Genomic DNA, 23,275 nt, shown 5'->3' on the forward strand with positions numbered 1-23,275 from the left:
TTCTTCAAGTTGGGCAACCTAAACCGAATCAACAGAGCATCTTAAACTTATCTTTAGATTTCATTGAGGACAGAGGAAATCTCCTGAGAAGACCTTAGCCTCATTAAAGGCAGGGTTGATCTCTGTGACACTTACCTCTCTAAGCCCATCCAAGACTTCAGTGTCCTACTGGTGCAAATACTCTCTTAAAGCAACAGATTCCTCCCAAATATCCCCAGTGACACAGGTACATGTTTATTTGTTTAAAGCTACAGATGGACCAATATTAATTATGTTACTACAGTAAATCCTTTCATTGTTTTTGTTTAAATGTATTGTATAGACTTTTTAGTTTAGTCATATAAAAATCATTATCACTGTGATTACACATTTTATTTTAAGTAGCCACCGAAAGTGGCTTTATGTGAAGAAATGTGATTTATTTGATCTTTGTGTCGCAGTGATTTAACCTACATGGATTGGCCATGATATGATCATGTAATTGAACACTTGCAACAATTAGTCCAAGCCAATTGACAAAAGTCAGGTTAAATCCTTAATGAGCTGTTAAACATGCCCGAGGTGACTCCTCTTGAATAGATCTGCCAACCATCATATTTGTGGGTTCACAACAAAGCTGTAAAAACCTACTGTTATTGTCTGAATTCATTATTTTTTTTCTAATTTGGCCCACAGAAACTAGAGGCCATGAGTAACGTGGTCAAAAATAAATGGCCTATAGGGGGTGCTGTAATAAGCAGTCTCACTTAAACCCTCATATCTGTCTCCCAGTTTGACCTAGAGACTTGAAACGTTGTATGTGGGTGTCTTTCTCATGCTGAACAAAGTTTGCTTCATGGACCCATAAGGTCAGTCAGAATAGATTGTCCTCCCATCTTGGAAATTATGGAAAACCTTCTTCTCATGAACCATAAGAAAATTGACTACTTCAAAATGGAGAAGGCCTCAATGGCGCTGCCCATGCTCTCACAGACTCCAAAATTGGACATATACTATGTTGTGTGTCCTCTAACTATCTCTATGGGGTCACCATCAAAAACATAAGGTGCATTCCGACATTTTCACATCAAAACAGCACTTGGTGTGGCCTGGGGTGGGCTAGTGGTCTAGGCCGCTGCCTCCAGAACACATGTACCGCTGCCAGCATGAATTTGAGTACGGGCATTGTTTACCCAATAAACAATAAAATATGTAAGGAGTGGGACTGCCCAAAGAAAATAAAATAGTACTTAGTAGTATGCAAGGAAATTCCATTAGCCGGCATAGTGTAAACAAATATTTGAAGCAATACAAAGTCTTCTATAACAAAAACATAAACAATGGAGTGAGAGGTATTTAGTTGTGTACAAGGTAAGACAGTTGCACTCTTAATTAATTCATGTCCACACTTGCCATGTACTCTGACTGTCACACCCTGACCATAGTTTGCTTTGTATGTTTCTATGTTTTGTTTGGTCAGGGTGTGAGCTGGGTGGGCATTCTATGTTACATGTCTAGTTTGTCTATTTCTATGTTTCGGCCTAGTATGGTTCTCAATCAGAGGCAGGTGTCATTAGTTGTCTCTGATTGAGAATCATACTTAGGTAGCCTGGGTTGCACTGTTTGTTTGTGGGTGATTGTCTATGTCAGTGGCTTGTGTCAGCACAGGTCTATTTTGTAGCTTCACGGTCGTCATTTGTTTATTGTGTTGTATGCAGTGTCAGTATTTTCTTTATTAAAGATTTACCATGGACACTTACCACGCCGCATTTTGGTCCGACTCTTTATCACATAAAGAAAACCGTGACACTGACTCAACAACTAATCAGACCAACATGGTGAAAATCTGTTAATTAGTTTAACTAACTGTCCATTGGGGTTTGGCAGGGGGCATTGTAATAACTCCTAAGTAGGTTCAATATTAAATATCTACAGTTTAAACATATCCAGGCCAAATGACCTTTACATTTTATTTTGGACTGCGATGGTGCATTAAATTGAGATTTTGAAGCCAGAAACAGCTTGTTTTCCCCTATCCAGCTCTATGCAATGACAATATGGCAGACGGAGAACAACTGATTTGGTCAGGCATTTTTCCAGAACTGCTTTTTTATTTCTTCAAGGCTGGCAACCTAAAACAAATCAACAGAGCGTCTTGTAGTTAAAATTGACTTCTTCAAAATGGAGATGGCCTCAATGGCACTGCCTATGCTCTCTCACAGACACCAGCGGGTCTAGCGATCTAAACCAAATCATTTGATCTATGTGTCACAGTGATTTAATCTTCGTGGAATGAACACTTGCAACAATTAGTCCAAGCCAATTGGCATAAATCGTCTAAATCCTTAATGATTACTTGTTGTTTACTGTTATTTGCTATTTGACAAAAATGATGTGAAATAAATAATGTTGATGATATCTTCTGTCACTTTGCCTGTAGTTTAAATACATCTGAAATAAATTGTAACTGCATACTTTGACTGACATATGTTTTGATATTTTAATAACATTAGGTATTTATATTTTACTTTTTCAAATTCCAATTCAAAATGGTAAAATAGTGTCAACATTAGAAGCCTCATGTTTTCAGATGCCTCTCTCCCCCACTCTTGTGCACCATGTATAAATTCTCCCTACCAGACTTTTTATGTAGTCTAATAATGAGGGGATTAGTGAAAACTTTCAGTCAGACCTTTGTCTTTAAAACAATAGATTTCTGAAAGAAAGTCTTGTCATGGCTTCATTAGCTCTGGCCTCCTCCTGTGGGGTGAATGCAAGCTACATTTAGTGCAATTACTTGACTAGAAAACAACTGTCAATCATTCTTAAAGGGGAAGGATTCTGATTAATAAACCTCTTTAATCCCCTCGTTTTATTTCCATTCTCCAGCACAACCAGAACTACTCTCTCCGAGCTTTGGAAAGACTAAGTTATAGCCTGCAACAAAACCACATTAGTTGTCAAGCTTGTTTTATGCACACACGTTTTGTGTCAGCATGTTATGCACACTGTTTGTGAAGAGAGAATATAGAGGAGATGCAAGGTATCCAAGAATAGACCGGGGGTGAGACTTGCACGGCTTTGGTGTGCAGTGTACAGGACGCCGGCATGAGCCGCCTCAGTAATTGAAGAATGCAGTATTGGAGGAAACAGGTGGAATTTTGACAGTCCGTGCTAAACGCACGTCATTTCTTAAGAGGTAGGTTCAAACCGAAATTACTCTTTCCTTTGTTGTGACATTTAGCCTACCATAAAATAAAGATGAACATTTTAAACAATATTCGCCATACAGAGTGTCTCTACATGACATTTAAATATTATGAAATGGACACTGACAGTGAGAATGTTGTTAGCATTGGAAACGACGCTTATTTTCCACAGAGTATATATTTGATTTACAGTAACTTATCAGTGAAATATAAACACAAAGATTGTGCATTTTAAGAACTTTGCATTGTAGGCTAATTTGTATATTTTACTACAGTAATGACACTAGTGCTTAAATAAACTCTAAACATGTGCTCTTGAATGTCATTCAACTGTATATATATTGAATACAATATAACTATGCACATTTCTAATATGTAAAGCTTAATTAAATTTCACATTTGGGCCATTTACGTTTTTGCATATTTAATCAGTAAATAGTCTCTTATCTCTACTGTACAAAGCCATTTATGACAATACAAAAAATTATGTATGGTTCCTTACACCCATATTTTGCCGAATACGTTTTTTTTTCTCCATCAAATTGAACTATTGTCCTAAACTTCAAGGTGTAGACCTGTCAATCTCATTATAAACTTGTAAACCTGTCAATTTCATTATAAATATATGTAGCCCTAAATAAGATATTTCAAAGAGCAACTGGAATAGACGTGATTTGACATGTTACAGTAATACTGGGTGGTTCTACGACAATGGTGTCCTTTTGACCAGCCAATTAAAAAATATATATATTCAGTACCTGTCAAAAGTTTGGACACATTCAAGGGTTTTTCTTTATTTTTACTATTTTCTACATTGAATAATAATAGTGAAGACATCAAAACTATGAAATAATACATATGGAATCATGTAGTAACCAAAAAAGTGTTGAGGTAGTCACCTGAAATCCATTTTAATTAACAGGTGTGCCTTGTTAAAAGTTAATTTGTGGAATTTCTTTCCTTCTTAATGCGTTTGAGCCAATCAATTGTGTTGTGACAAGGTAGGGGTGGTATGCAGGAAGTAGCCCTATTTGGTAATAGACCAAGTCCATGTTATGACAAGAAGAGCTTAAATAAGCAAAGATACATGACAGTCCATCATTACATTAAGACATGAAGGTCAGTCAATACATAACATTTCCAAAAAGAAAGTGTCTTCAAGTGCAGTCGCAAAAACCATCAAGCTGCTATGATTAAACTGGCTCTCATGAGGACCGACACAGGAAAGGAAGACCCAGAGTTACCTCTGCTGCAGAGGATAAGTTCATTACTCTTTGAACACACCGACAGCGTCATTGTGCAAAATAGATGCAGCATCATCTGGATATGTATGCAACAAAAGTTCAACATTCACCTTCTGCTACCGTTTCTGTCAAGTCGTCTACGCATACAATTTGACGCATACGTTCGATAAGTCCAACGTATGCACCACACAGAACGCACTGCAACTGCCTCTGCAACGCAATGCTGCAAGGCAAACACAGCGTTTCATTGGAAATTAATGTAATTCTGGTGTACCAAAATGCAATGACGCTGTTGGTGTGATCGAAGCACCTCATGTTACAGCCCAAATAAATGCTTCACAAAGTTCAAGTAACAGAAACATCTCAACATCAACTGTTCAGAGGAGACTCCATGAATCAAGCCTTCATGGTCAAATTGCTGCAAAGAAACCACTACTAAAGGACACCAATAAGAAGAAAAGACCGCTTGGCCCAAGAAACACGAGCAATGGACATTAGACCGGTGGAAATCTGTCCTTTGCGCTGATGAGTCCAAATGTGAGATGTTTGGTTCCAACCACCATGTCTTTGTGAGACGCAGAGTAGGTGATTATCTCTGCATGTGTGGTTCCCACCATGAAGCATGGAGGAGGAGGTGTGATGTGTGGGTGTGCTTTACTGGTGACACGGTCTATGATTTATTTAGAATTCAAGGCACACTTAACCAGCATGGTTACCACAGCTTTCTGCAGTGATACGCCATCCCATGTGGTTTGCACTTAGTGGGACTACCATTTGTTTTTCAACATGACAATGAGCCAACACACCTCCAGGCTGTGTAAGGGCTATTTGACCAAGAAGGAGAGTGATGGAGTACTGCATCAGATGACCTGGCCTCCACAATCACCCAGTTGAGGTGGTTTGGGAAGAATTGAACTGCAGAGTGAAGGAAAAGCAGCCAACAAGTGCTCAGCATATGTGGGAACTCCTTCAAGAAAAGCCTTCCAGGTGAAGCTGGTTGAGAGAATGCCAAGAGTGTGCAAAGCTGTCATCAAGGCAAAGGGTGGCTACTTTGATGAATGTAAAATATATTTTGATTTGTTTAACACTTTTTGGGTTACGACATGATTCCACATGTGTTATTTCATAGTTTTGATGTATTCATTATTATTCTTCAATGTAGAACATGGTACAAATAAAGAAAAACAGTTGAATGAGTGTGTCCAAACTTTTGACTGGTACTGTACATTTAATATATAAATTATTGTTTTTTTGTCAACAAAAATGTCAGATAAAAGTTCATTAAACCCCTTAACAATGTAAATCAACATGAATGACAGCTTAAATAAATTAAATTAAAATGTAAAAAATGCCTGTGTTGCCTCTGTCACTGGAGTTACCTATATTTTAATGACAATTCAGGCTTTCCAGAATGTTATTTGACTATATAATTTGCATAATTAATCAAAGACAGAAAAGGTTCATGATAATATTAAGAAATGTTTTGGATGAGTAATAATTTACTTAATAATAATAACACCAGTGAAGGTAACACCAGTGACAAATCTTCAAACTATCCTGTTAAAAGCAGCAGGAACAGTAACACCAGTGATGGTAACACCAGTGACAAATCTGCAGAAAATATATAATATCTAAGATGGTGACCACTGTAACTCAAACCACACTTCTTAAATTGGAAATAAATAACTTCAAAAGTATCTATATCCACAGTTAAACAAGTCCTATATCGACATAACCTGAAAAGCTGCTCAGCAAGGTAGAAGCCACTGCTCCAAAACCGCCATAAAAAAGCCAGACTACGGTTTGCAACTGGACATGGGGACAAAGATCATACTTTTTGGAGAAATGTCCTCTGGTCTGATGAAACAAAAATAGAACTGTTTGGCCATAATGACCATCGTTATGTTTGGAGGAAAAAGGGGGACGCTTGCAAGCCGAAGAACACTATCCCAACCGTGAGCACGGAGGTGGCAGCATCATGTTATGGGGGTGATTTTTGGCAGGAGGGACTGGTGCACTTCACAAAATAGATGACATCATGAGGATGGAAAAGTACGTGGATATTTATTATAATTTTTTATTTCACCTTTATTTAACCAGCTAGGATAGTTGAGAACAAGTTCTCATTTGCAACTGCGACCTGGCCAAGACATAGCAAAGCAGTTTGACACATACAACAACACAGAGTTACACATGGAATAAACAAACATACAATCAAAAATAGAAGTAGAAAAATCTGTATACAGCATGTGCAAATGAGGTAGGATAAGAGAGGTAAGGCATTAAATAGGCCATGGTGGCAAAGTAATTACAATATAGCAATTAAACAATGGAATGATAGGATGTACAGAAGATGAATGTGCAAGTAGAGATACTGGGGTGCAAAGGAGCAAGATAAATAAATAAATAAATGCAGTATGGGGATGAGGTCGGTTGGATGGGCTAGTTACAAATGAGCTATGTACAGGTGCCGTGATCTGTGAGCTGCTCTGGCAGCTGGTGCTTAAAGCTAGTGAGGGAGGTAAGAGTCTCCAGCTTCAGAGATTTTTGCAGTTCGTTTCAGTCATTGGCAGCAGAGAACTGGAAGGAGAGGCGGCCAAAGGAGGAATTGGCTTTGGGGGTGACCAGTGAGATATACCTGCTGGAGCGCGTGCTGCGGGTGGGTGCTGTTATGGTGACCAGTGAACTGAGATAAGGCGGGGCTTTACCTAGCAAAGACTTGTCGATGACCTGGAGCCAGTGGGTTTGGCGACGAGTATGAAGCGAGCCAACGAGAGCGTACTGGTCGCAGTGGTGGGTAGTATATGCGGCTTTGGTGACAACACGGATGGCACTGTGATAAACTGCATCCATTTTGTTGAGTAGAGTGTTGGAGGCTATTTTATAAATGACATGGCCAAAGTCGAAGATCGGTAGGATGGTCAGTATGTTTGGCAGCATGAGTGAAGGATTCTTTGTTGCGAAATAGGAAGCCGATTCTAGATTTAATTTTGAATTGTAGATGCTTAATGTGAGTCTGAAAGGAGAGTTTACGGTCTAACCAGACACCTAGGTATTTGTAGTCATCCACATATTCTAAGTCAGAACCGTCCAGAGTAGTGATGCTGGACGGGCGGGCAGGTGCGGGCAGTGATTGGTTGAAGAGCATGCATTTAGTTTTACTTGTATTTAAGAGCAGTTGGAGGTCACGGAAGGAGTGTTGTATGGCATTGAAGCTCATCTGGAGATTAGTTAACACAGTGTCCAAGGAAGGGCCAGATGTATACAGAATGGTGTCGTCTGCGTAGAGGTGTATCAGAGAATCACCAGCTGCGAGAGCGACATCATTGATGTATACAGAGAAGAGAGTCGGCCAGAGAATTTAACCCTGTGGCAACCCCATAGAGACTGCAAGAGGTCCGGACAACAGGCCCTCCGTTTTGACACACTGAACTCTATCAGAGAAGTAGTTGGTGAACCAAGCGAGGCAATCATTTGAAAAACCAAGGCTATTGAGTCTGCCAATAAGAATGTGGCGATTGACAGAGTCGATAGCCTTGGATATATTGAAGCAACATCTCAAGACATCAGTCAGGAAGTTAAGCTTGGTCGCAAATGGGTCTTCCAAATGGACAATGTCCACAAGCCATTTGACCACAAAATGACTCAAGGACAACAAAGTCAATGTATTGGAGTGGCCATCACAATGCACTGACCTCAATCCCATAGAAAATTTGTGGGCAGAACTGAAAAAGCGTGTGCGAGCAAGGAGGCCTACAAACCTGACTCAGTTACACCAGCTCTGTCAGGAGGAATGGGCCAAAATTCACCCAACTTATTGTAGGAAACTTGTGGAAGGCTAACCGAAACATTTGACCCAAGTTAAACAATTTAAAGGCAATGCTACCAAATACTAATTGAGTGTATGTAAACTTCTGACCCACTGGGAATGTGATGAAATAAATAAAAGCTGAAATAAATCATTCTCTCTACTATTATTCTGACATTTCACATTCTTAAAATAAAGTGGTGATCCTAACTGACCTAAGACAGGGGATTTTTACTGCGATTAAATGTAAGGAATTGTGAAAAACTGAGTTTAAATGTATTTGGCTAAGGTGTATGTAAACTTCCGACTTCAACTGTATATGGTGAATTACAGGTATTGTCCTGTCTCGTTCAACAATCTTTACCCTCACTCTTTTGTTTAGGTACAGCCCAGTGTTTTTGTATACGTGTTTGTTTTGGGTGTATTGAAAACCCCTATTGCGTATTCCTGCGCCTGTCTCCAAATCCTTTATACCAGTGTGACCTGAAGGCTTTACATGAAACTACCAAATGAATCATCAAATTGCCATGTTCTATGGTAAAACTGATTCAAAAACATTGTTTGGAATATATTTGTCTAACATATGTTTTGTTATCAAATAACAATTAACAAAAACATATTTTGTGTCATTATCTGACATTTTTAAGTGCTTTTCCTGGTGGTGGGACAGGAAAGACACCATTTTCGTAGAAGGATCCATAATACAGTAAAGTCAATCAATCACACTTCTATCAATCTCAATTCATTCAATATGCTTGATAATGAGTTTATGCAATAGAATAAAGTGGCTGTCTTACATGATCTGCTTTTGATTAATTTAATAATATGTCTCATTAAAAGATCAACTCCAGTGATCGATACATATTTTAATAAACACACATACCATATACCCCTTTAACTATTGCTCAGAGTTTCAAAACCATTTTGTGTCTGAAATTTTGTTGATATTGAATAGACTATGTTAATCAAATGATTATATATTATTATAATCAGAATAGTAGTGGTTGTGAGAGTGTTTGAATATTTTCATGTGGCTCTACTAAACGGCAGACTTGCTTCTGATCATGTGATGATTTGGACTGTGTTTTGCATGTGCAGAGAACTTGTGGAGGACATCACTTTAAAACTCATCCTTGGACCTGTTCATTCACGAAGCTGAGCCAAGTCTACTTTTCCCTGCTAAAGAATAGAGAAATCGTCTGAACGTTCGAATGCATTTATCATTGGATACCATGAGTGTGGTGGATGACAGCTGCCTCTCGCCCAGTAACTTCCACGAGATGGTGAAAGGAGGGGGGGTGGCGATGGGCGGCCGCGTCCACAGCATTGATGTCATCCTGGGCTTCAGCAAAGACCAGGACCCCCTGCTCACCCCCTCTGAGGGTCCAGGACCACACAAAGTGGGCGTGGATGGCCTTGGGGACCCTGGGAAGCAGGACCTGTCACACCCCTATGGGCACCTCTCAGAACAGAGGTCCTACCATGGTGAGTCTCCCAGTAGAGAGATAAACACTCCACTGGGCAAACTGTACATCACAGTTCTGATTCTGTGGCATTTACGCATGGCTCAGAATGTATAAGGACATAACAAACTGACAAGCTAATACAGGATAAGTGCAAGGAATTTACTTCATTTACCATCAGCCCAAGGGGAAAATGTATCTGTCATAGGCATTATAATAACACACAATGCATTTATAAAAACATTTACACATACAATATGGATAGGGGAAGATGGCATGAGAGATATTGCTCACATTATTCCAACCTGGACTCAGGGGTAGACGTAATATACAGTAGTAGATCCGGTATACTCCAATTAGTATTATATGTTTTGTATTGTATAGATTAATTTGTGGATGTCCATCATCCATTTCATACATAATACGAATTACAATTCGTATATGTTGTGAATTGCAATTCGTGCAATATGTTACGAATTTGCAAAATGTATACGTCCCGAATTCCAATTGGCTAACGTTAGCTAGGTAAGGTTAGGAGTTAGGTTAAAGGGCTAAGGTTAGGGTTACAGGGCTGCCAACTTTTGAAGATCGCTTGGAGTGAAATTTCCTATCGTGAATGTCAGTGGCTCCATCCCCTAGTCTGGGGGTCCACTTGGTTTGAAGATACTTTGAGATTATTTGAGCATGATTTAGAGTATGCTAATTGAGGGACATTGATTTACATTGGTTTTTGTTAGAAAATGCTAATATTAACAGGTGGTGGCAGTGGCTAACCATAGGATGGATTGCAGTCTCTCCTAGTCCACAAGAAACAAACATGTAATTCATCCCTTTAAAATAGAGGTAGCTCTCCATGAGGCTTTAGGCCACCCTGGATTTATGTTTCCCAAATCCTCTGGGATTGAATATGTTCATGTGATATTAGATTTTTTTTTTACAAATTACCCCACATTCAATAAAAATCGAATGAATATCAATTTTCAGGTGGTTGAGGCTTGTAAAACCTTGCCAACATCTTACATAGGCAAGATATTTTGCATGTATGCCTGCCATTTCTGTCTAGCAGCTTGTGCACAATACTAAAATGACAAAACAGGATATTTGAGGCAAGGGGTATTTCAAAATAGCCTTTTCTCATTTTATGTAGCCTATATTCAACACTGTCCATAAATGCTTACAATAATGCATTATATATATACCCTGATGAAGACAGCTTGTCTGTCGATATTAGGTTATTATTAGAGTGTGCTGCTCTCCTTCAAATTTTACAAGAATGCATTGCCATCTCCAAATAGATTTTTTTAATACAAATAAAATAATACCAGTATGGGGAATAACAATATTGTTCTTTCACACTAATTATTATATATGTTAGCCCATTATAGGGGATTGGAATTGTTCTAATGACTTACATCAGCTATGGTGAAAGAGCAAAATAATTTAAAAGTAAATCTCCTGAAGACAATATGACGTAGCCACAGTCTGCCCTTACATACAACCCAAATTATCTTTCAATGTATTGTCCGCCTACGAGAATCAGTTACACATTTGGGTTCACAATCTGTTTGGGAAAAATCATGTTCATAGTCAGACAAATCAGGTCACTCGGACAAAATTCATGCTGAATGCTGCCTTTTCAATGTTACAGCCTAATGAACATAGTGCTAAATTGCCAATGACAGACCAAACAAGATGAATAATATAGCCTATGGATCTGGGCTCATGTAACTGGTGGATTACATCGCTAGTATCACATGCTGTCAAAAGAAAGCATTCTGGGACAGGAGTGACAGAAATAATGTTGACAATTGTGTAAAAACCACACTACAAGTTGCCATGCTGCTCTTTTGAAAATTGAGTTCATAAACTTGGTTAAGTAGGCCTAGAGTAGAACGAATGTGCCTATCCAGTCTGCCATGGCTGTCTGCTCCACTCTAACCGTGAGGGTGTTTTATTTGGCGCATCACATCCCTTTGGTCCCGGACCCTTACTAAACTAATCAGACACTTCAGTCTGCCACGGTTCAGTGCAGTGGCAGGAAAATTATGTCTATCTTAGGAGAAGCTGCTGCGGTTATAATGTTTGTGATGTAGAATTGTAGGGGTATATGCTCCGATATCAAAACGCTTAGGAGGTACAGTTGAAAGAACTCACTGAATTGATTAGAAAATTAAAGCAGTACTCTTTTCGATGCGTGAGAAATAAGAGGTGTGGCACGTGAGAGTGAGAGATGGCAACACTGGGGTTACGGTTGGGGGAAGAGCTGACATGTTAAGTAGTTGCAAAATAACAAAAAAAGTTGTAAGTAGTTGCAAAAATAATAAAGTTGTCAGATGATATTCGAACATGCAACCCGTTTGGGGTTGCTAGATGTTCTACTTGAGTTTTTTCTGTCTTGTGTAACCATACCAAACATAATCATTTGAGTACAGCTGTTTTTGTTCCCGCTCAAAGAGATGGGGGAACTAACAAAAAACAACCACAACGAAACAGGTGGAGTTCTAGATTTGAAAGTTGATTAGCAACAAATGGGACCTGAAAGACACCCACCATGAGCGGCCACAAAATTTGCCCAAGAGGCAAACAAAATTAAAACCCACCCCAAATTTAAAGATGGGAAGCGGGTGGGTATAATTTGTGGAATGTTCCAACAGGAATCTTTACTTTGTAAATAGCAAGGTTGCCAACAAACAACGCATACAAAGTTGTATAGTGGCAGAATAAGATACCAGGTAGGGAGTGGGCAATTTTGTTAAGTTTTCACTCACCACATCTATTCAGAAAAATGTCTGTCCTCACTCTGGTAGCCTATGGACAAACATTATTGGGGCGGCAGGTAGCCTAGTGGTTAGAGCATTAGGCGAGTAACCGAAAGTTTGCTAGATTGAATCCCTGCGCTGGCATGGTATAAATGTAGTTCTGACCCTGAACAAGGCAGTTAACCCACTGTTCCTAGACCGTCATTGTAAATCTTAGTTAAATAAAGGTTCAACAATAATGAAAAATTAAGAATTAACTATGTGGTGAGTTGAGGCCTATTTGGCAGCTAGTTAGCTAGGTGAATTGATCATGCTACTTTGTGTGCGTTGTTTGTTGGCATCATTATTTACAAAGATTTTGGAACAGATTCCTGTTGGAACGTTCCACAAATTATACCCACCCATGGGAAGCAATCCAAAAAGTAGAACAAAATTAGAACAGGGAAGATCAGATACAGGATTGTTTTTTTTAGAAATCAAATAGGGAGAGCCAACTAAAAGGTTCCACATCGCTCAAGCCAACTGGAGCACTGGGCCAGCTGCTCTTAATAAATCCTCTTGCCGCTCAGATCCCTTTAGCGGGATCATTTTCGTCTACATCCGGTGAATTGTTTTCTATCCTAATCTGCCAATTATATGCATATTCTAGTTTCTGGGCCTGAGAAATAAGCAGTTTACTTTGGGCATGTTTTTCATCCAAACATCAAAATACTGCCCTCTAGCCTATATCACAACACCTTCTGATTAACGAGATCAGCGCAGGTGTATCACATACTGACTAATGAAGTGACACCAATTGGCGAATCCAACGTGCTAACGTCCAACCAATGGAAAAAACTAAACCAAACCTTTAATACTAACCCTTCATTTCTCATTAGTGGACCACAATGTGCGTAGGAGAACGCCTGACCTTGCACACTCCCCTTTTAGTGATGTAATGATTTACTTAAGTCATTAAGATGTTATTATTTCCATTCCATCAATGCATTGAGGCAACGATGACCTCAATGGCTGCATGAGTTGTAGCCCTGCAGACAGTCTGGTTCTCTCACATTATATTGTATCTCTATAGGGGTATTGTACATGACATGTTGCTGTACCTTGCAAAAACTGTGAAATCGTGCTGATATTGAGAGATAAACTACAAAACAAGATGGTGAGGGTGTTTCGTCCCAAACCCTATTCCCTTGTGGAATTCCCCTAATCTTCTGTTGGACACATGATATTGTACAGTAGTGCAGTTACATTTTATTAACATTTTATCTCTGCATGAAATGTGGGACATCTTTTTATCTCTGCCTGTTTTGATATTCTGGTTCTATGGGATCAAAAAAAACAAAAAGTTTGATGAAACATGCAGCACAAATCAGCATTTGTCATGACTCATGTCTTTTGATATGGTTGTACCAATTGACTATAAAATATTATCATTAATGTTTAATTTACATTACATTTACATTTTAGTCGTTTAGCAGATGCGCTTATCTTGAACGACTTATAGTACTGAGTGCATATATTTTCGTGCTCTTTCGTATTGGTCCCCGTAGGAATCGAATCCACAAACCTGGAGATGCAAGTGAGATGCTCTACCAACTGAGCACTTGGTATTCAGTACTAATTTACATGTCCTTAACACATAACTAACTTGTTAGTCACCCCTGTTCCGTCTGAATGGGCACTTCGTACTACATTGCATCACTTTGTTCCCTCCACATTGAGGTTTACTGCTGGACTGTTAACATGTCAAGGTCTTTAGACGGGGTGGTTCCAACAGGCTGACAGGCAGTGAGCTGGTCACTGAACCCAGCCTGACCTCTCCATTGTGTCACTATGGGCATTGTCATAGGCTGTTAATGAGAGAAAGATCAATGGACCCCAAAATACTTCTAGCTGCCCCTGTCTGTTAATTTAAGGTTTTGCTTGGCTTTCTGTCTGGAATCTATCAGGCACTTTGATATGAAGATTCATTTAGCAGGATTTGATAATGGTCAGAATCCACTAGTGGATTTAAAGTTGGTTCCTACTGGGTCATGGGTTTGAACTGGGCTGGGGCTAGCCATATTTGGTTTGGTGACGGAGCAAGAAAGTTTTGGCTAAGTATTGTAAAACGAAGCCCCCAAAGAATCCCTTTCCCTCCATGTGCCAAATGGGTAGTTATAAAGTTATATGGTCAATGTGAAGTGATAATGAATATCACCCACAATACTAACCCAAACTGACACACTCTTACTTTTATGTCGGGGGAAAATTACAGAATTGACGTGTTTGAAGTGTCCCAATAGATAATTTGTTTACCAATAATTTATTATACAGTACAGGACTAATGCATAGATCACTGCTATGATGGCAGATGCGTAGAGGGGGCAACTGATCTGATGGTCATCTTTGTGCCCGATTTGAATTTGATTACCCTTTGACTAAAGCTAATTCAGCCAGCATGTTACGGCTTTACCCATTTCCTTGTAATGATTACAGTATTCTCCTGTTATCAGTTATGAAACTGATACAAATGAATGTCCTACGTAGATTAGAGTTAAGTATATGTGGACGCCATAAGAGGAAATAACAGGGTGCATCTGTTTCCCTCTGAAGAGGGAAATCTGCAGTGAAGGCCTTAGCAAGTCAGTGCCACGTACAGATGTAGGATCTTAATTTGATCACCCTGTTGCAGGAAATGCAATGCTGGAAATTTCTAACTTGTAGTGTGTTTGAGGTTTAAAAATAATTCAGAAGTTTGTAATTTCCACTTAGAAATGTCAGACTTTATTTTCCCTTACGAAAAATACATCAACCCTTACAAAAATGTCCATGAATTATAATCAACATAACAGTTCACATTTCCTATTGCTGCAGGACTGTCTCAAATTAAGATCCTACATCTGTATGCTGTGCAAGCATGCATCAACTTGTCTTTGCATGCATAGAGTAAGACACACTGCTTTGACACGTGCAACATACAGTAATCTGACATAACTCGTTATAAACTACAACATATCCATATCAGATAATATTCATTTCTTTAGATTTACAGGAACCTGGGATTGCCTCTTCATCTTCTCCACTGGTTTTCTGTACTGTGCTACTGCTAACCTAGATACCAGCCTATAGGTCTACCACAGACAATTTTAATCTCCATCAATTTGCTAAGGGGTGTTTTTAAGTGTCACATTGAAGTATATTGGTCAACCTCCTTTTGTCAACTTCAGCTTCAATGACCTACAGTAGCCTATTGTTGCAGGTGTCAAATCAATGTGTGCTCTACTGGAAAGTTGTCAGAACATACACTGGTCAAGTTGATAATGGGTTGTGGAGCTCATTTGAATATCCCATGTTTTCAGCTTTTGTCCAACCCTAACCCTTCAACAGCTAGACCTTTCATTGAATGGTCATTCCCATTGGCCATTCACTCACACGTGATTACAGAAATTGTGAAAAATCTCTGTCTAGTCAAGACAGACATGTTGATTAGACATAACATAAGGCTGATGATAGGGGAGCTTAAAGCCAACAGTTGGCTAACAAGCTAAGGATACTTAACTGGGTAAAGCTTAAAAAATAACAACTTACATTTACACAGAGAAAGTCAAACAAGCTTGTTTGGGTAAATCAAAAGGAGTCAAAGTAACTTTGTTAATGGATTAAGCATATTTGAATCTCTTCTTTCTCCCTATCGGCTCTACAGATTCAGTACTGTACTCAGATAAGTGTGATGGGGACATGAGTGAACTGAGGAAGAATGTGGACAGCAACGGTGGGAAGAGTCCAGTGCCCTGCGAGGAAGAGCGGCCCAAGAAGAAGCACCGGCGCAACCGCACCACCTTTACCACCTACCAGCTGCACGAGCTGGAGCGTGCCTTTGAGAAGTCCCACTACCCTGATGTGTACAGCCGTGAGGAGCTGGCCATGAAGGTTAACCTCCCTGAAGTCAGAGTTCAGGTAGGTTTGTCCACCACAATTGTTACTGTTACTGTTACTGTGCTGTGCTCTGGTCAACTCCTCTGACTTTCTAGCAAATCATTGTGACAACAGCAGTCAGTAGTGAGCTCACATTCGTACAAATCTGATCAGGTACAACCTTGGTCCAATGTGAAATTTTCCCCTAGTTAAGTTGTTTAGAGCTGAATACAGTGGACAAATTGCTTATGCTTTCGTATAAAAAACATCACTGGGTCAGAAATACATTTTTTCAATCTTTAGATAATAATCATGAGTGATGACAGGACTTTAGGGCAGATTTCTAGATCCTCAGGAGTTTCGGGGTCTCTCACAGCATACGTTGCACTATAAATACAAGTGACAAAGAAAGCCATGTCGTGTCCCCAATGGCTCAGGTCTCTGGTTTCCTGAGGATAGACATTATAAGCTTGTCTTAGCATGGCAGAGGGCAGTCTTATAGTAGAGTCTAAGGGCAAAGTATTAAAGCAGGTTGAAATGATTTAAGATTGGCCTGTACAGGTTAAATACCTCATGCTGTAAATATAACTATAGCTGTTGTGCACACAGGCCCCATTGACATTATGGTCTTCTGCTGCTGAGTAATGATAGGACATTTTACTTAAGGCCTCTAAGATGCTCCTGTTAAGGCCTCTAAGGCCAGCTGTTTTTAGTCAAGATGTTTGTGTTTTCAATGTAAAATGTAATTGTTGTACTGTATGTGTGTTTATAGTTTTGTTTAATGTTGTGTTAGTGTATGTAAGTTGTTTTGTCTGAAACGTTGTTCCCCTTGCTGCTATTGGACCAGGTCTCTCTTGGAAAAGAGATGTTATCTCAATGAGATGTAAAAAAAATAAATACAGGTAAAAATAAAAAATCAGCAGATTACCATGCCCATAGGTGCTCAGAGGCTCCAGTAGGTGCCAAACATTCAAGTGTCACTGTCCAAGCCTTGCTGACAATGGATCGGGTCCCAGGTTCTCTAGGGCAAGGATCATCAAGTAGATTCAGCCGCGGGATGATTTTTTGTTGAGCGGATGATCGGGGGGCTGGAACATAATTAAACATAATTTGCAGACTGCAAATTGACCGCATGGAGCCCAAACAGATATAATATTTGACTAAAACATAATAATTTCAAGCCTTGCTTGCATTTGTATATGATCGCGTCTCTCTATCATGCGTGGGAATAAAATCACTGATTTCCAGGTGTTTTTACAGTCTTTATGTCCAACAATGAAAATTCTAAGAATTGGGAAACCCTGCTTTAGGGACATCCCAACAAATGTGCAAAGTGTTACAGCAGGGGGGAGGATAAACGTGAAGGCCAAGGCAATTGAAGGTATCTTAGTGTTGCAATATTTCAGGAACTTTCAATAAATTCCCTTTTTGCAACCCTAACTGGTCTCAGAACAATTCAATTCAGTAATAGTTTATTAATTTATTTGATACCAAGCCTCCAAAATAGGTAGCTTGATAATGCTAATATTAGCACTAAACTAATCCCATTTGGCATCAGTTGAAATGCTCTGTGCTGTAAATACTCTACCCTATAAATCCAAACCCTCTACCTTCTAGGTTTGGTTTCAGAACCGCAGAGCCAAATGGAGGCGCCAGGAGAAGCTTGACGCCACCACCATGAAGTTGCACGACTCACCCATGCTCTCATTTAACCGGCCGCCCATGCACAGCAATATGGGGCCCATGAGCAACTCCCTCCCCCTGGACCCTTGGCTGACCTCCCCTCTGTCCAGCGTCACCCCAGTTCACAGCATCCCAGGCTTCATGGGCACAGGCCAGGGACTGCAGGGAGGCTACCCCAGCCACAGCTTCCTCAACAGCCCTTCACCAATGGGCCAGGGGATGCAATCCATGACACCTCCTCCGTACCAGTGTTCCGGTCCCTTCACCGACAAGTATCCAATGGAGGACGTGGACCAGAGGAGCTCCAGCATCGCAGCGCTGAGGATGAAAGCCAAGGAACACATCCATTCCATGGACAAAACCTGGCAGCCCATGTGATGGGATATTGACACTGTGTTTGCAGGCCTGATTGGGATTTTGGGTCCATGCTAATGCCTTTTTCCATGCGACAGGATTGCAGTGATGGCACCGAGAAATGCACAGTTATGACTCCTGATATATCTAAGATTTCCAGCACCAGCGACCTTTATATTAGAATGGTTCTTGGTCTCTGTTTTGAGTTCCTTTTCTACTAGTAATGTGAAGGATTGGAAATTGATGCATATTTTGTGTGCCACCACCCAGAAAGGACCCTATGACTCAGAATGTCAAGAAAGGCCTCGCAAATGTAAATGAACAAGCAAGCATTTTCCAAAAGGATTGCAAGGACTACTCAAGTTAACTAAGTTATGGTGGAAGGCAGCGAGACACAAGTGTTACTTGATTTTTTATGTTGTTTTTTAAGATTAACTTTTATGAAGCAACTGGAACAACGATTCCACTAGACACTAATTGCCCTTTATGGCAACTTTTTGATTTGGATCCTTATCTCAAAGTTTGGATGCCGTAACCAAGGCAACAAATACTTCCTCAGTATTCCTGTAAAAATGCAAACCCTGTACACGCTAGTTAAGTTTGTAATGCAAATAACTCAGACTGTCCATGTGTTAATTTTGTTACTCATTATTTAACTTTTTGTAAGAGTAGTTTTAATATTTTGTACCTTGCTGTTAGCCATGAATCTAATAATGAAGTCCCCTCCAGATCCTTTCACAAAATACATTTTGTAGAGTGCTCACACACGGTCACATTTAACTCTGCAAATTAAGGTTTGTGTATTTTTGTAATTAATCCAATTGTCTAATTTGTCATGAATGTTATGGGTCAATTAACCAGTCATTCTCTCAGTATTTGTGATTGGACATGCCATGTCTCCCATAATAGTAGTTGAAGGTTGCGGCGGTGTGAATCACTATGTCTATGACCCTGAAAAACATAATCATTCATCTAGTTATGATGGTCAGGTTATTTCAACACCTGAAGAAAAAGAAAACAAGGGCCACCTCCCCGATGACGGAGAACACTATATTTCTGTCTGTGGTAACTGCAGTGACAGTGGAGAGCCTCTGTCCACACTGTGGGTTGTGGGGTCTTGGTTGATATGTCCTGGTTGTGGCTGGATTACGCTTTCAGCTGAGGATGCATGAGACAATCTGTCATGCTATTTCATTTGAAAAGACGTGAACATGTTTTAACACTCAATCAACTCAACTGAAAGTGATTTAGTCTTACTTGACTAAAATTATGATTGTCCTGAGACTAATTCCAGACTGCATACACACACAAACACTCCAGACAGCACACACACTGATATCAATCACTTCTTTCATAGAAGTGCTGGCAAGTCAAACAACGTGAGGCTCTTGTTCCTTGAGAATGGGTCTTGAGGAGTGGTACATATAAAAATCCAATCTCTGAATTGTATGGCACCCTCAGTGTGTGACATCTTGATTAACTGAGGAAGAAAATATCTGTTTTAGTTTTGGATTGGAGCTGCTAAACATGTTTGGGTCAGTCAAACAGAGAGTTCTATGGCGTAAGCCTCGTACAGAGAGAGAATGGAAGCCAGGTGACCTCCTTCTCACACAGTAGGGTTTGGAAGAGGACAAGGGGACAGAGCGAAGAGGCCACTAAAGTAACCTATTTTTGTCTCAGTGGCTGTTGGAGAAGGCAGCTTGGCCTTCCGTCACTGTGTGTACATGCAGAGCAGCAGAAGGAGAATGGTCTGATGTCGCCACTCATAGTTTTGTCTTTGTTGGCACAACTGATCCAAGACCATCTTCTTTGTCTAAAGTTCGAGGGGGGAAATGGTCTCAGACTGCACTAAATAGGTCTCTGGGAATGAAAAAAGAGCATGATTTGTCTATTTTATCATGAATGTTTTCTTGTAATTCTACGTCAAAGAGATGAGCTACTACATGGGGTGTACAGGTCCATTGTGGCATTATGTTTTGATAATGACTGCATGTATATTTAATATGGCATTGGGGAGATTGGGTCCCCATTAACTGGTTTGTGTATGGTAAAACTTTTTTTACTCCAACCACCCCTGTATACTGCACATTGTAAAATGACAATATGTCAAATATAGGGCTACAGTGCCTTGCGAAAGTATTCGGCCCCCTTGAACTTTGCGACCTTTTGCCACATTTCAGGCTTCAAAGATAAAGATATAAAACTGTATTTTTTTGTGAAGAATCAACAACAAGTGGGACACAATCATGAAGTGGAACGACATTTATTGGATATTTCAAACTTTTTTAACAAATCAAAAACTGAAAAATTGGGCGTGCAAAATTATTCAGCCGATTTACTTTCAGTGCAGCAAACTCTCTCCAGAAGTTCAGTGAGGATCTCTGAATGATCCAATGTTGACCTAAATGATGATAAATACAATCCACCTGTGTGTAATCAAGTCTCCGTATAAATGCACCTGCACTGTGATAGTCTCAGAGGTCCGTTAAAAGCGCAGAGAGCATCATGAAGAACAAGGAACACACCAGGCAGGTCCGAGATACTGTTGTGAAGAAGTTTGAAGCCGGATTTGGATACAAAAATATTTCCCAAGCTTTAAACATCCCAAGGAGCACTGTGCAAGCGATAATATTGAAATGGAAGGAGTATCAGACCACTGCAAATCTACCAAGACCTGGCCGTCCCTCTAAACTTTCAGCTCATACAAGGAGAAGACTGATCAGAGATGCAGCCAAGAGGCCCATGATCACTCTGGATGAACTGCAGAGATCTACAGCTGAGGTGGGAGACTCTGTCCATAGGACAACAATCAGTCGTATATTGCACAAATCTGGCCTTTATGGAAGAGTGGCAAGAAGAAAGCCATTTCTTAAAGATATCCATAAAAAGTGTTGTTTAAAGTTTGACACAAGCCACCTGGGAGACACACCAAACATGTGGAAGAAGGTGCCCTGGTCAGATGAAACCAAAATTGAACTTTTTGGCAACAATGCAAAACGTTATGTTTGGCGTAAAAGCAACACAGCTGAACACACCATCCCCACTGTCAAACATGGTGGTGGCAGCATCATGGTTTGGGCCTGCTTTTCTTCAGCAGGGACAGGAAAGATGGTTAAAATTGATGGGAAGATGGATGGAGCCAAATACAGGACCATTCTGGAAGAAAACCTGATGGAGTCTGCAAAAGACCTGAGACTGGGACGGAGATTTGTCTTCCAACAAGACAATGATCCAAAACATAAAGCAAAATCTACAATGGAATGGTTCAAAAATAAACATATCCAGGTGTTAGAATGGCCAAGTCAAAGTCCAGACCTGAATCCAATCGAGAATCTGTGGAAAGAACTGAAAACTGCTGTTCACAAATGCTCTCCATCCAACCTCACTGAGCTCGAGCTGTTTTGCAAGGAGGAATGGGAAAAAATGTCAGTCTCTCGATATGCAAAACTGATAGAGACATACCCCAAGCGACTTACAGCTGTAATCACAGCAAAGTATTAACTTAAGGGGGCTGAATAATTTTGCACGCCCAATTTTTCAGTTTTTGATTTGTTAAAAAAGTTTGAAATATCCAATAAATGTCGTTCCACTTCATGATTGTGTCCCACTTGTTGTTGATTCTTCACAAAAAAATACAGTTTTATATCTTTATGTTTGAAGCCTGAAATGTGGCAAAAGGTTGCAAAGTTCAAGGGGACCGAATACTTTCGCAAGGCACTGTAGGTAGAATTAGGGTCAATTCCTTCACACAAAATGTACATTGTTGCAGCATTTGATTTAAAAGGAAACTCAAAATGGCTTTGCTGCCAGACTAACAGAGAACAACTGTTGCAGACTCACCAGACTTGTCAATTCATCCAACTTACTGTGAATTTTCCAAAGTATTTTCAATCTATTACTGCACCTATAAAGCTGTCTTTTTGTCATAGACGGTAATAGCACCATCGGACAATACTTAAAATAATATATATATATTTTTTACTGGTGTGTTATGGGATTCTATGATAAACTCTCACTATCATAATTGTTGTATTGCTAATTATGCCCTAATACAGTTGAAGTTGGAAGTTTACATACACTTAGGTTGGAGTCATTAAAACTCATTTTCAACCACTCCACAAATGTCTTTTTAACAAACAATAGTTTTGGCAAGTTGGTAAGGACATCTACTTTGTGCATGACACAAGTAATTTTTACACAATTCCAGTGGGTCAGAAGTGTACATACACTAAGTTGACGGTGCTTTTAAACAGCTTGGAAAATTCCATAAAATTATGGCATGGCTTTAGAAGCTTCTGATAGGCTAATTTACATAATTTGAGTCAATTGGAGGTGTACCTGTGGATGTATTTCAAGGCCTACCTTCAAACTCAGTGCCTCTTTGCTTGACATCATGGGAAAATCAGAAGAAATCAGCCAAGACCTCAGAAAAACATTATAGACCTCCACAAGTCTGGTTCATCCTTGGGAGCAATTTCCAAACGCCTGAAGGTACCACGTTCATCTTTACAAACAATAGTATGCAAGTATAAACACCATTGGACCACACAGCCGTCACACGGCTCAGGAAGGAGATGCGTTCTGTCTCCTAGAGATGAACGTATTTTGGTGCAAAAAGTGCAAATCAATCCCAGTACAACAGCAAAGGACCCTGTGAAGATGCTGGAGGAAACAGGTACAAAAGTATCTATATCCACAGTAAAAACGAGTCCTATATCGACACAACCTGAAAGGCCGCTCAGCAAGGAAGAAGCCACTGCTCCAAAACCGCAATAAAAAAGCCAGACTACTGTTTGCAACTGCACATGGGGACAAAGATCGTACTTTTTGGAGAAATGTCCTCTGGTCTGATGAAACAAAAATAGAACTGTTTGGCCATCGC

The 23,275-nt window shown here is 39.9% G+C and overlaps 1 protein-coding gene across 1 annotated transcript; it reads left to right on the top strand.

Annotated features, from left to right (window-relative positions):
- The first annotated feature begins 2,881 nt into the window (after positions 1–2,881).
- Positions 2,882–21,986, top strand: LOC110500307 (retinal homeobox protein Rx1-like). Its single transcript, XM_021577648.3, has 4 exons — positions 2,882–3,178; positions 9,339–9,725; positions 16,145–16,398; positions 17,974–21,986. The coding sequence occupies exons 2-4, from the start codon at positions 9,452–9,454 to the stop codon at positions 18,415–18,417; spliced, it is 972 nt and encodes a 323-aa protein (XP_021433323.1). The 5' UTR covers positions 2,882–3,178; positions 9,339–9,451; the 3' UTR covers positions 18,418–21,986.
- Positions 21,987–23,275: the final 1,289 nt, after the last annotated feature.

This window comes from Oncorhynchus mykiss, chromosome 1, assembly GCF_057628025.1.
Source record: "Oncorhynchus mykiss isolate SJ-2025 chromosome 1, ASM5762802v1, whole genome shotgun sequence".
NCBI lineage: Eukaryota > Metazoa > Chordata > Actinopteri > Salmoniformes > Salmonidae > Oncorhynchus > Oncorhynchus mykiss.